A 13,384-nucleotide genomic window follows, 5' to 3' on the forward strand; every position below is an offset into this window, starting at 1 on the left:
CATGCTTCATAGAGAAACCGACTAATTAATGAAACAATCAGGATAGAGTTAAACACTGGTATCTATCAGGGGAATTTAAATTAAAGTAAAGGGACATAGTAATTTGGATTTCCCAAATTCAGGGTTAGGTTCTTTTCAATTAACAATGAAATTGGGCTAGGGAGAAATAATACTTAGCAAAAATATCCACAAAATGGATATTAATAAAAGGAGAGCTGAAGAATCTTTTTAAGTCCCTGATTTCTTGATATAATGATACACTGTAGGTTTCTGTATTAACCAAATGAAATTTAGAAGCAACATGTCTGTATGTACTTATGTAAACCTAATGTTGATAAAATGCAAACTCAGGTTCCACTCAGGTTCAAGAGGAGTGAATGTAAGAATATGGTTTAAAACCAAGCATGGTCAATATCCCATATTGCATAGCTCGCATAAAGCTCCCAAGCATCTTAGCAAGAGGGTGGGTGTTAACAGGAGGGAGGGGGCGGAGTTCAGCATCTCTGTGAGATCAAGGACAACTGACACAGCAGAACAATGGGGAGGCCATAGAATAGATAACAATAATGCCAGACACCAAAAGAGATGTGCTTGCTACGAAACTGACATTGGTGGGATCGTGCAAGGCCAAATAGGGGGACAGTACTCAGTTAAGATGGGCCACGCATTCCTCAAAGAAACAAACAGCTTGTAAACAGAGATGGAGGTTGAGGTCATTAGCTACATTGCGTAAAACAGCTTATCTTGAGTTGCAAACGTGGCGTCAGCACGATGGGAGGACTTATGACCATGAGATAAGACCAGCAGTGCCTGCGTACAGAACAATGCAGCCGAATAGGATAAAGATAGATGACATTGGGAAAAATGATTGGATGGGTATGATGGGTAGTATCTCCACCCATCCTTGGGTGAGAATCGCTTCACATGTAATAGTAGTTTTACAAGTTGTTATTATAATAGTGCTAATTATTATGATGTGTTCCTTGAAACATATGCTTAAAAGACTTGGTTAACGTGCTAATAACCTAGAGATAGTGGCCCTGTTGCAGCAAGGTAAGAAATAAGATTGAGAGAGGAGTCGGAGGTAGATCCTCCTCCTCAAGGTTGGGACTGTAAGGAAATATAGGTTTAGAAGGTATTTAGGGGAACCAGGCTCGAAAGGGTTAAATAGCCATGGCTTCAGCTGTAACTATTGTACCAATACATAGACTGCTTTTAAACTAAATTACTGAAGCTGCAGGCACTAACAGCCGTGAGAATTTTGTTATTGCAAACTAAGGGAAGACATAACAGTACTCCCAACTCCTTCAGACATACTGGAATACTGAGGCCAGGTAGTACTCCCATTAACTTCAAGGCCTATAGGGTGATTCATGAACTGCATGGACAGGGAAACATTGTGCTAAGAATCTTATTATTGAGAATAAGGAAAGATAAGGGGGTCACAAGGCACTGTCTCTTCTGGACAAGTAAGTGTAGTCTATGATTGTGTAAATTAAGGGGAGTATTTTGGAAAATACCTGATTGGATGTATTTTGCCGCAGTTTTTTGGGGTATAACTGGGGGGTCTGTGGCTTTGTTAAGTGTAGAGGACAGAAAAGAAAGTACTAGGTGGGTAAACGAGAATTAGAGTACGTGAATGAAGGAATGGGAAATGAGGTCACGCTTCTACCCAAAGGACAACGGGGTAATATAATTCTCAATTGTGCTTTATATATTACTGTTTAAATACTGTAATGTATTGATTCTTGCTTGTGCTAAATAAAGTCATATGGCTATTAACCATTATGGTGTCAGTCTCGAACGATTGAACAGAAAGTCAAATTGACGACATCTGATAGTGCTGGCTCTAACTGGGTTACAATTCCAATGACACTGGTCATCTTGCAGTATCTTGACCAAGTAGCCATTCTTCACCTGTGAGCTTAGAAAGTGAGAGTCAGCAGACAATTCAACCATCTAACCATCACAGCCAAGTACCAGCTTGCATGCACGCACCTAGCAGGTCATTGCATAGGAATTAGGTACGTCGCTTTCCCCCTCCTGAGACAAGAGATGCCAAGGCAACTGTAGCACTCACTACAGTAGTCCCGGCTGAAAAAGGTGAACGCGGCACAGACAAGGAATGGAACCTAGGACGTTCCAAGCTGAATGGCTCAGTTATACACTCAGGTGAGTCCCACTTTTAACAAAGAAGGAAAATAGTGAGTTAAAATGTAATCTATCACTAAATTTTATTTGGAAACAACATTTATTGAAACATTCTCAAGCCTGTACTAGAAGAAACAGCCATGCAGCAGCGCACCAAGAGACAAGGAGCACACAGACACAATGTTGGGAGATGGGGAGTAGAAACGTATAACAGAGATAGTATCAGAGTGCAGTCTGCTCCTGATAATTCAGTCTTTTTTTTGCCTGAAAAATTGGAATTATCCAATAATTTGAACTAAGCATCAGTGAAATAACAGGAGTAGACTGTACATTTTAGAAATCAGCTATCACAAACCAGTGCTATCTGGTAGGATTAGAGGAAATCCATTGAGGAATTAGGACTAGGCTTTGAGGAAAGGGTTATGGTTTCAGAGTGAGACATTCGTGAAGGAACAGCAACAAAGAGTTTTCTGTCTGGGAGAGAGTGCAGCTTCTAGACACCCCAGTTGCAACAGGAAGAAAAAAGGAAGAGCGGGCCTCCTGTTACAGTGTGATTACCTTTTTGTGTGGCCTTCAAAGCAACATCCTCCTCATCTGAGGTTTAGCATAGAAACAAACATGCAGAAAAGATTTTTTTTAAAACAAAGCATGATCACTTACAATTGAAGTCAACAAGATCCCAGCAATATTTCCTGGCAACAGAGGTCCCACTGCACAATCACATTCAATACATAATTACCAGTCTGTATCACTGATGACCACGTGTGCTAGTTCTTGCAATTACATTGAAGTCAATGGAAATAAAAATCAGGAGAGATGTAAAACAGGCTTTCTATTCGCTATCACCTGTTTTACACTATTGCACAAAGTCAAAATTACCCCCATTGAGTTTTTAACCACTATTTCCATGGTGATTATTCAGTACAAAAGAGCTGCCACCCAGAACACAGATACTTACTGAATCTACATGTTTTTCCTCCACCTAATTCAGATTTCTAAGTATTAATTATCCCTAATATAGTATCAATCTATGGAAAGATAATCTGACTCAAAAACCCCTCCAAAAACCTTTTTTAGTATGAGCAAATGGGACAGAAAAGATTACATTTTGTAACTAAAATTTCTAAGCCAGGTGCAATTTACTTCTTCACAAAAATGTAACAGCTTTGGTGCCCACTTTAGACATGTAGGTACATCATTCAATGTCTAAAATGATGGCTTAAATTAAGCTTAAAACAACACTGTTAGCTCACTGTCTTGTTCACAGAAACACAGCTGCATTTTAGACAAAAATAAACGTGCTTTTGTCTTACGTAAACATAATTGCGTCGTGGCCACCGCTTGCATTAAATGACTCACCATCAAATGTGAACTTCTTGTAATGGCGCCTAGAGGTGGTAGGGGCAGGCTTCTCATCCTGACCAGACATATCTGCAGAGATGGGCACACCATTAACATGACTCTTTAGACTGTCCAATTAATAATGGTTAAGGCAAGTGATATGGTACAGCTTAGGGATGCCAACTCTGTTTGGACGTATTCCTGGAGGTTTCATCACATGACCTCGCACTTCCAAGTGCCCCACCCCAAAGCTCCGGACATTAATTGCCCGACAGGCCCATCCTCGCGGCACACCGCCTTCCCGCAACAACTGAAAAACAAACAGACTCTTCGTTACCCACTTGGATGATTCTTGACTATCAGCCAAGTATTCTTTTTCTCCCCCATCTCCAATAACTAATAAACAAAAGTGTTCAAAGAAAATGAATTAAACACTTTTTTTTAATACCCCTATGATTTTTCTCCCCGGTTGCTTTCAGTAGTGTCCAGGAGATGAATCTTTAATTCCTGGAGACTCCAGGGAAATCCTGGAGGGCTGCCAACCCTAGTGCAGCGTGATCCCTATGAGAAATCCCGCTGATCTCCACACTTACTGAGTGCATCGCAATTTGCTACCCAAATACTGCAATTTTGCACAAAATGTCCTGGGCTCAGTGATAATGCCAGGTTCAGTGACAGCAAATCACCTGGCCTACTCAGATTTACTTGTGCGTTATTTCCAATGATAATTTAATCTAAATTAGAATTGTTACCTTAACAGATGACAAGCTACTGAAATCAGGAAGGGTTGCAAGTTTGGCACGCACCTGAGATGCAGAAGGGGCTCATATTTTTTCTCTTACTTTTACCTTTTGTGAATTTTGTGCTCCTCAAGGTAAGGGATGTTAGTGCTGGGGAATGGAACATTTTCCATTTCAGGCACCCAGGAGGTAATTTCAACCCTTAAGAACGGGTGGGTTGGGGGCAGGTGGAAGGTTAAAGTAGCAGCTTTTTGGAGCGGGTCCGTTACCTGGCTCCAACACGCCCACTTCCAGGTTTAGGTTGAGCGCGTGCACAATGGAAACCCGGAAGTCCCATCCCCACTTAAAGCCGGCGGGCCAATGTTTAAAAGGCCAATTCAGGTAGTTGAAACACTTTAGGTACTTAACCTTTTGTGAATTCTGCAACAAAAACGAATTTAACTACTCCTGAGTGTGTCTCCCATGGCTTCTGAAACACGCCATTGAAACGAGGGCGAGTTCCAGCCGAAACTCATTTGGCCCTTTAAACCAGTGATTAACACATCTCAATAAAAAGTGAGGTTTTGCAGCTGGACACTTAGTTCTCGCAGACAAACATTTGGCTGGGAGTTCTTTGTGTTTAGACTGAGATTTCTTTGTTGACACTGGGAATTCTTGTGTTCAGACAAATTTACCTATATTTTGGAGACCCTCAAACCGACAACATCAGGATGTGGGGTGCAATGGATCTATTCCAAAGTACATCTGAGGAGCAGGCACATCACCATCCACAGCAGGCATGTCGTGCAGTTCTGGGATCTGCAGTTACACATGACAGAGGTGCGCAACAAGCACCTGGAGAAGAGCAGAGAGGGGACCAACGGAAGGGAAGAGGCCGCAGGAGGTACTACCCACCAGAGAGGGTCCACAGGCAGAGACTGAGCTTCCTGGATCTCTCTGAGGAGCAGTTTCTACGCAGACATCTGCAGCCTCCTTCAGGAAGACCTGCTTCCGGCTGGAACTGGTGGCCACGCATTGCCCGTCGCTGTAAAAGTTACCACTGCCCTCAATTTCTTTGCCTCCGGATCCTTCCATGGCACCACTAGTGACATCTCCAGGGTGTCTCAGTCATCTGCACATAAGCGTATACGACAAGTGACGGATGGCTTGTTTGCCAGGGCATCCAACTACGCCAACTTCACCCACGGCGACATCAGCCAGACTGAGAGGGCAGTGGATTTCAACGCTCTGGCTGGCTTCCCACGGGTGCTGGGTACGATCGATTGCACACATGTAGCAATTCGAGGACCTCCAAATGAGCCAGGACTGTTCATAAACCAAAAAGGGATATCACTCCATCAATGCACAGCTGGTGTGTGACCACCAGAAGAGATTTCTGCAGCTGTGCCCCAGATTCCCTGGCAGCTGTCGTGGTTCATTCATTTTGCACGAGTCCAACATCCTGGACCTCTTCCACACAGAAGACAGGCTTAAGGACTGACCCCTTGGAGACATGGGATACCCCCTGCAGACGTGGCTCATGACTCGTGTGAGAAACCCCACCAACGAGGCACAGCAGCGGTACAACCAGAGCCACATCACCACCAGGTCTGTCACTGAGCAAGCCATAGGAATATTGAAGATGCGCTTCAGGTTCCCGGATAGATCAGTACTCGCCAGCAAGGGTGTGCAGAATAATCATCATGTGCTGCGTCCTGCACAACTTAGCGCAGCAGAGAGGTGGGGGGGGTCAAATGCACTCGTTAAGCATCCTCATCTGGCAACAACATTGAGGAAGAGAAGGAGGAGGAGGAAAATGAAGATGGGGAACCCATTGGCAGATCAGCGGCACACCTGGTTGCTCATGATGCCAGGGATTCCCTCATCTCTAACAGGTTCTCATAATGAGATGTGCAAATTGAAGACTTTGAAACGCTCAAGCTGCCCGGAACAACCACCACCACCAATCTCCCGACGCTCTCCCACGCTACCTCCCCTCACTTTACACAAAACAGTCCTTCAACCACGCATACACCCATTGCACATGCGCCCAATGGGTGGCATCATGTCTTTGCATTCATGATGGAGCAAAAGAGCAAATTCATAAAAGGAACTCAATAATGGCCAAGACGTGGCAGTGGTGGTGATAACGATTAAATTTAATGTGCCATATCAAAAATATATATAAATTAACAACATGACAGCTCGTCAAACACCCTTGTGCATACTCTTGGTGAATTACAATGCCTTAGCCTTTCTCTTTCTACTGCTTCTACGTGGTGCATTCCCTGTGGCTTCAGCAGAGGTACTGGCAGGTTGCTCAGATCCCTGCCCTGACTGCTGAGATGCTCTCGGCCTACGACCTCTGGATTTTGGAGCCCGTGAGGGCCCCGCCAAAGACTACACCACCTGCACCTGTCCGGGGCAGACTCAGCCATCAGGAGAGGAGGCAGCATTGCGGGTACTGGTTGAGGAGGGGGCAACCGATGAGACGTCAGAGTGCTTTGAGTGGAATCCCCACTTCCATGTCCTCTTTCGCCATCATTCCTCTCCGGGGCCAGTGCAACATCACTCCTAACGCTCTGCTGGCCAGCAGGTTGGTGAGCAGATGTGCCGTGTTTAGCCACAGCTAAAGTATCTGTATGCCTTGTTTAAGGCAGCAGACATGTTGGTGCCCAGAGTCCACACGGCCGTTGTCATGGTCTGCATGGACCCATTTGAGAAATATTCTTGAAGCTCAATGGAGGCTACCATTCTCTCCATCGCAGACATTCCCGCGCTTATCTGCGCCGCCAATCCACTAGCGATGGAGTGGACTTCTCCATCCTCTCAGCTATTGTGGAGAGTGTGCGTGGCATGTTTTCCAGTGCCTCGCAAAGATGAAGCTGTACCTCTATCATTCTCATTCTCAACAATGGTCCCTGACAACGATGTGTCCAGCTGAACAGAGTATGAAGAGGAGTGGGCCCCCCGGCACACACTCTCCACAGCTGCCCCTGCCACCAGTGGTGAATGACCAGGTGACAACCCAATCTGCCTAACAGTACACACCGAAGTGTCAGTATCTGCTCTGGTGCATGGCTGTATGTCAGGTGAGATCTTCTGAGGAATCGCTTTCTTCCATTTCGGCACTTTCCTCTCGAAGGCATGAAGGCCCTGGAAACCTATAATTATTCACGGAAAAGTGACAATTTTTCCACTGACCATACTAAGGTCTGGAACAGTTCAATCATTGATAAAATCAATTCATCATGTGTGTGAAAAATGCTAACGTTCTGTCATCAGTTATCTGCGGGTTGCCAGTCTCTCCATCTCCGACGGATAGGCATGCAACGGTCTGACTTATCTCCATGACCTCCTCCTGCATATCTGTGAGCTGGACTATTTATAGTAGTCCACCTACAGCCCATCTCCTCTCTCTTGCATTTTGCGCTCTCTTCTCCTACAAGGGGAGAAAGGACAGACCTGCGAGTGACTGAAGGTGCCGCGTTCACCCGATGGACACATTGCTTTGGGTGAGGCTGACAATAAAACGGATGCATCAGAGGGTGGCTATCAGACAGATGCATCACATTGCATCAGGATTGGGGTGAGTGGCAGTGGTGGGTGCATAAATGGGGAGGTGAGGAATTGCATGGAAAGTGAGGAATGGTTGTTGCTGATGCTTAAGTGGGTGTGAGGATTGATGTGATGGAGTAGGTGTGCCAATACAGAGTGGTGGGGGGTGGGGTGTTGAACAACACAGGATGTGGGTAAATCAGCAAATGTACTCACTTTTCCTGACCTGTTTAGGTCGTTAAAACGCTTCCTGCACTGCAGCCAAGACCTGGGCACCATGCTCCTAATCTCTTCTGCCACCTCCAGCCATGCCTTCTTGGTGGCAGAACCAGGTTTTGTCCTCCAATCACTTGGGTAGATGACCTCCCTCCTGTTTCTCACTGCACCCAGCAGTATATCAAATGAAGCATCCATGAACCTGGTGCTGCCCTTGCTCTCGTTCAATCCATAGCTTCACTTTTATTTTTATTCATTCATGGGATGTGGGCATCGCTGGCAAGGCCAGCATTTATTGCCCATCCCTATTTGCCCTTGAGAAGGTGGTGGTGAGCCGCCTTCTTGAACCGCTGCAGGCGGTGTGGTGAAGGTTCTCCCACAGTGCTGTTAGGAAGGGAGTTCCAGGATTTTGACCCAGCGACGATGAAGGAACGGCGATATATTTCCAAGTCGAGATGGTGTGTGACTTGGAGGGGAACACGCAGGTGATGGTGTTCCCATACGCCTGCTGCCCTTGTCCTTCTAGGTGGTAGAAGTCGTGGTTTTGGGAGCTGCTGTCAAAGAAGCCTTGGCCAGTTGTTGCAGCGCATCTTGTAAATGGTACACACTGCAGCCACGGTGCGCCATAGGTGGAGGGAATGAATGTTTAAGGTGGTGGATGGGATGCCAATCAAGCGGGCTGCTTTGTCCTGGATGGTGTCGAGCTTCTTGAGTGGTATTGGAGCTGCACTCATCCAGGCAAGTGGAGAGTATTCCATCACACTCCTCACTTGTGCCTTGGAAATGGTGGAAAGGCTTTGGGGAGTCAGGAGGTGAGTCACTCATCGCAGAATACCCAGCCTCTGACCTGTTCCAGTGGCCACAGTATTTACGTGGCTGGTCCAGTTAAGTTTCTGGTCAATGGTGACCCCCAGGATGTTGATGGTGGGGGATTCGGCGATGGTAATGCCACTGAATGTCAAGGGGAGGTGGTTAGACTCTCTCTTGTTGGAGATGGTCATTGCCTGGCACTTGTCTGACGCGAATGTTACTTGCCACTTATCAGCCCAAGCCTGGATGTTGTCCAGGTTTTGCTGCATGCGGGCATGGGCTGCTTCATTATCTGAGGGGTTGTGAATGAAACCGAACACTGTGCAATCATCAGCAAACATCCCCACTTCTGACCTTATGATGGAGGAAAGGTCATTGATGAACCAGCTGAAGCTGGTTGGGCCAAGGACACTGCCCTGAGGAACTCCTGCAGTGATGTCCTGGGGCTGAGATGATTGACCTCCAACAACCATTACCATATTCCTTTGTACTAGGTATGAAGGTATGACTCCAGCAACTGATTCCCATTGACTTCAATTTTACTAGGGCTCCTTGATGCCACACTCGGTCAAATGCTGCCTTGATGTCAAGGGCAGTCACTTTCACCACACCTCTGGAATTCAGCTCTTTTGTCCATATTTGGACCAAGGCTGTAATGAGGTTTGGAGCCGAGTGGTCCTGGCGGAACCCAATCTGAGCATCGGTGAGCAGGTTATTGGTGAGTAAGTGCCACTTGATAGCACTGTCGATGTCACCTTCTATCACTTTGCTGATGATTGAGAGCAGACTGATGGGGCGGTAATTGGCCGGATTGGATTTGTCCTGCTTTTTGTGGGCAGGACATCCTTGGCCAATTTTCCACATTGTCGGGTGGATGCCAGTGTTGTAGCTTTACTGGAACAGCTTGGCGCGGCTTTTCTGGAGCACAAGTCTTCAGCACTACAGCCGGGATGTTGTCGGGGCCCATAGCCGCTGCTGTATCCAGTGCACTCAGCCGTTGCTCCTCCTCCTCTAAAATCTATTTTTGCATTGATCCTTTAAATAGTGGAGTTCAGATCGCGTCATGCGGGTGCCCACTGCGCAGCTTGGAGACGCGAAAACTGGAAGTAAAATTAAGTGCCTTCAGTTTAGTTGCGATCGCAGATACCGACGCACTCGCTTTTCTTCCGTGTTTCCCACGCGATTATCAACCCACCTGCTGAGTTCCCAGCTTCAGCTAAAAATTATGCCCCAAGTGTCAGCCACAAGCACTCCCAGGGTCAGATGCCTAGTAAAACTCCTTTGCTCTTCCCCCAACAAGGTGCCACAGTCCCAATCTACGAAGGGCATCTTGTACTACACGTGTGATACTGATTCTATTTCTCAACACCAGCCATCCTCAGAAGCAGGTTGGGTAACATTGTGTGTCAGCTGTGGTTCAGTGGGTAGCACGCTCGCCTCTGAGTCAGAAGGTTGTGGGTTCAAGTCCCACTTCAGAGACTTGAGCACAAAATCTAGACTGACACATCAGTGCAGTACTGAGGGAGTGCTGCACTGTCGGAGGTGCTGTCTTTCAGATGAGGCCCCGTCTGCCCTCTCAGGTGGATGTAAAAGATCCCATGGTGAGAATCCCTACGTGGTCAGTTTTCAGTAAAATATTAAGATGCCTACGTGGCAAAGAAGCAGAATGCAAAATGGTTAGAAAGGGTTAATTAGTTAGTAACTGAGATTGGTACAGGTGGCCTGGCCCTCCTGCTGGGCCATATGTTTGCGTAGTCAGCAGGTTTGCATGGTCTTAGCAATGTAGAGTCTTTGATGTGATTCAAGGACTGGTCTGAATGTCTCCATGTTTATGGCAGATCAATATAGGTAACGAGCTTAGCCAAAGTTGAAAGACATTCCAGGTTGGGAGATAAGGAACAGAAGGAACAGGGAAGAACATTCCAAGTTGGAAGGTGAGGAAGTATACCCTTTGATGTCTAACAGCAACATGGTCAGCACATGGACGATTTATGATTGGCCGGAAATAATGTAACCTCGCATGGCAACCTATGCCCGGCTTATGATTGGTGTTGACCCTCGTTAAGTATGTTCCAACCCTATTGATTTGTATAAAAACGTGTGGATTTCTGTATGTTTTTGTTCTTGCTCTGCCAGCATAGAGGGACTCTATCAGGAGTCCAAATCAATGCTGCAGACTAAGAACCCTGCTATTAAAGTTGTGATGCACTTTAAAATGTATTCAACTTCAGTTTTTACTGAACCAGACTGAGGGGAAAGAATCCGGATCGTCATTTGGTGGCAGCGGTGGGATCTTAACGGTCGTTCACCGAGAGTTCGCGGAGTAAGAGGCGGATTGTCTCAGACACGGAGGAAGGAAATGGCGCCCCGATGTAAGTAGTCTTAATTTATTACGTCGGTTTTCCTCCAATCCGTCAGTCTGACGACGAATCGTCCAATCGCTAACACTCGTGTGGCGTCCTTACAAGATTCAGGTCAGTCTGGCGAATACACAGAAATAGCAGGAAGAGGTCAGTGGTCGAATATCACTGAGGGAATAACTTGTAAGCGGTAGGTCAGTGGTTAATATCACTGAGGTTAGTCAGGGTTGAAGTTCCTGGTGATTGGATATCAACAGGAACTATTGATAAAACTTAGATGCCGCCAAAAAGGCTCAGGAATTAATTTGGAAAAATAACAGAGGTACCACAGCCAAAGAACTAATTGCTTTATGGAGACAGTACTGTAAAAAAAATGGATAGAATTAAGTGACTAGACAAATGTTTAAAAGACAGAGACCCGAAAAAGAAAGGTTTTGTTGTTTAAGTGTACTGTCCCTTTAAAAAGCCTGTCTTGATCAGTGTTTTTTTTGTCGGTGTTGTGGGCCACGCCCCCTTCTTACTGTGTCTTGCGTGTTTTCTTCCTTTGTGTAATGTATCTGTCTTGTCGTGTGTTTAATTCTGATACTGCTGAATTAAAATTGGAGTTATTGAGGTTAAGTGACCTATTAAATTCTGGTTCTTATAAAGTGTGGGCATGTTAAATTCCAGATATGGGATCTTCAAAAAATTGGCATTTTGAATGTTTATTTTGTGATTGGCTGTGGTTTAAAAAGAGGTTAAAAATTAACAGGATAGATTAAAAAAACTATCTGGTATCACTGATAGGAAAAGTCGGAAAGCTGGAACAGCTCGGAGCGTTGATTATAATCACATCCACTAAAAGTATGTGAAAAAATAGTGTGCAAAAATATAGTATAAAGCAATCCACAAATGTGAGAAGTAAAAAAATCAGTCAAACCTGTGTGAAGTGAAATTTTGAAGGTGGGAAGTTAATCTCAAAGGGAGAAGGATCAAATTACTCCTACCACAAGAGCAAGTTAATATTAACCCCTTCCATCCCAAGAAGCCAGACTGTCATGCCAAGACCAGTTCAAACAGATAGAAATGACCCAGTCGGTTGAGAACTGTCTGAGGCTAACCATTACACAGGTGAACATGAGGTAATAATTGGTATAGGTTATATTAGTAAAATTGTCCCAATCACTCGGAAATGCCAAAGGCTACAATTGACTGAGATATAAGTTTTCACGCTACAGTGAAAAATTGATAAGAAAGGAATGTAAAACAAATCATATGAAAAGGAAGCATAGGTTAGACAATTGGAAGTCCATTACTTGAGCTATGTACTGACACAGGGTACTAAATGCCTATCAGTTTTACCCTGCCACAGTATGATAAGGAAGTTTTGACAAGTTCTGGGGCTATTCAATTTTATTTGAAATTAATAGTAGAATACAAGATCTGACCAAAGAGGGGAGACCTTCCCTGACAAATTATATAACTCGCATTGAGAATGCTAAGAAAACTCAACAATTAGATCAACACCTCCTAACTCAAGTGTTAAAACAAAGAGCGACATGGAATGAAGGTGGACATCGTAAAAAGAGATAGGCAAATATGGAGACGTAAAGATCTGTGATAAGTGATATAGCAACTGCCTTTGCCTCAGTTGTTAACACCATTGATTTGACAACATTAGATCAAAAGGTCAGAGATTTATGGTCTCGCATTAAAGATATATTAAAAGATAAATGAAAATACAGATAAGGAATTGTCTGAGGATCAAATGCTGACCATATATTTGCAAAGGATAGCTACAGTGCTAGAAACACATGCCCAAACCATTAATAAATTAATAAAAGAGGAATATAACGTATCTTAGCAGGCGGCTGCTAATGATATCTGCTTAATGTGGTTACATCTTGAAAACACAGAGATTAGGACTTGGAGTTAGAAATTCCAGTCTGCAGCCCTGCGTACATCTGTATGTGGGAGAGACAGTGTTTATTTCAGACAGGCTGCGTGCTTCAGAGAGAGAGCAAGAGTGGAACTAGGCAATTTCTCTCTCCTGTTTTGTTTTCTAAATTTGTTTCGGGTATAGGGATTATTCCTTTGGATAAATAAATAATAAATGAAGATTTGACAAATTAATCACTTGGGCTCTCAAGAAGAGCCGCAATGGATTTTCTGTGTTTCTTTTAAAACAGGTGACCCTGGGTTTTTTTTTGGACCACGTGAGTGTTGATGGTGCAGGATTACCAAGAGTAG

The 13,384-nt window shown here is 44.8% G+C and overlaps 1 protein-coding gene across 3 annotated transcripts in view; it reads right to left on the reverse strand.

Moving 5' to 3' along the window:
• LOC137341269 (fas-binding factor 1 homolog) overlaps window positions 1-13,384 on the reverse strand; it is a 127,783-nt gene that overhangs the window by 84,374 nt on the left and 30,025 nt on the right. For 2 of the 3 annotated variants that reach the window (XM_068004374.1, XM_068004373.1), the window contains exon 9: window positions 3,511-3,582. The exons of the other annotated variant lie outside the window; for it this stretch is intronic. In XM_068004374.1, coding sequence (XP_067860475.1) covers window positions 3,511-3,582 — 72 coding nt within the window. The remainder of the gene's footprint in view (window positions 1-3,510; window positions 3,583-13,384) is intronic. 3 annotated transcript variants of the gene reach the window in all.

Source organism: Heptranchias perlo, chromosome 23 (genome assembly GCF_035084215.1).
Source record: "Heptranchias perlo isolate sHepPer1 chromosome 23, sHepPer1.hap1, whole genome shotgun sequence".
In the NCBI taxonomy this organism is placed as follows: Eukaryota; Metazoa; Chordata; class Chondrichthyes; order Hexanchiformes; family Hexanchidae; genus Heptranchias; species Heptranchias perlo.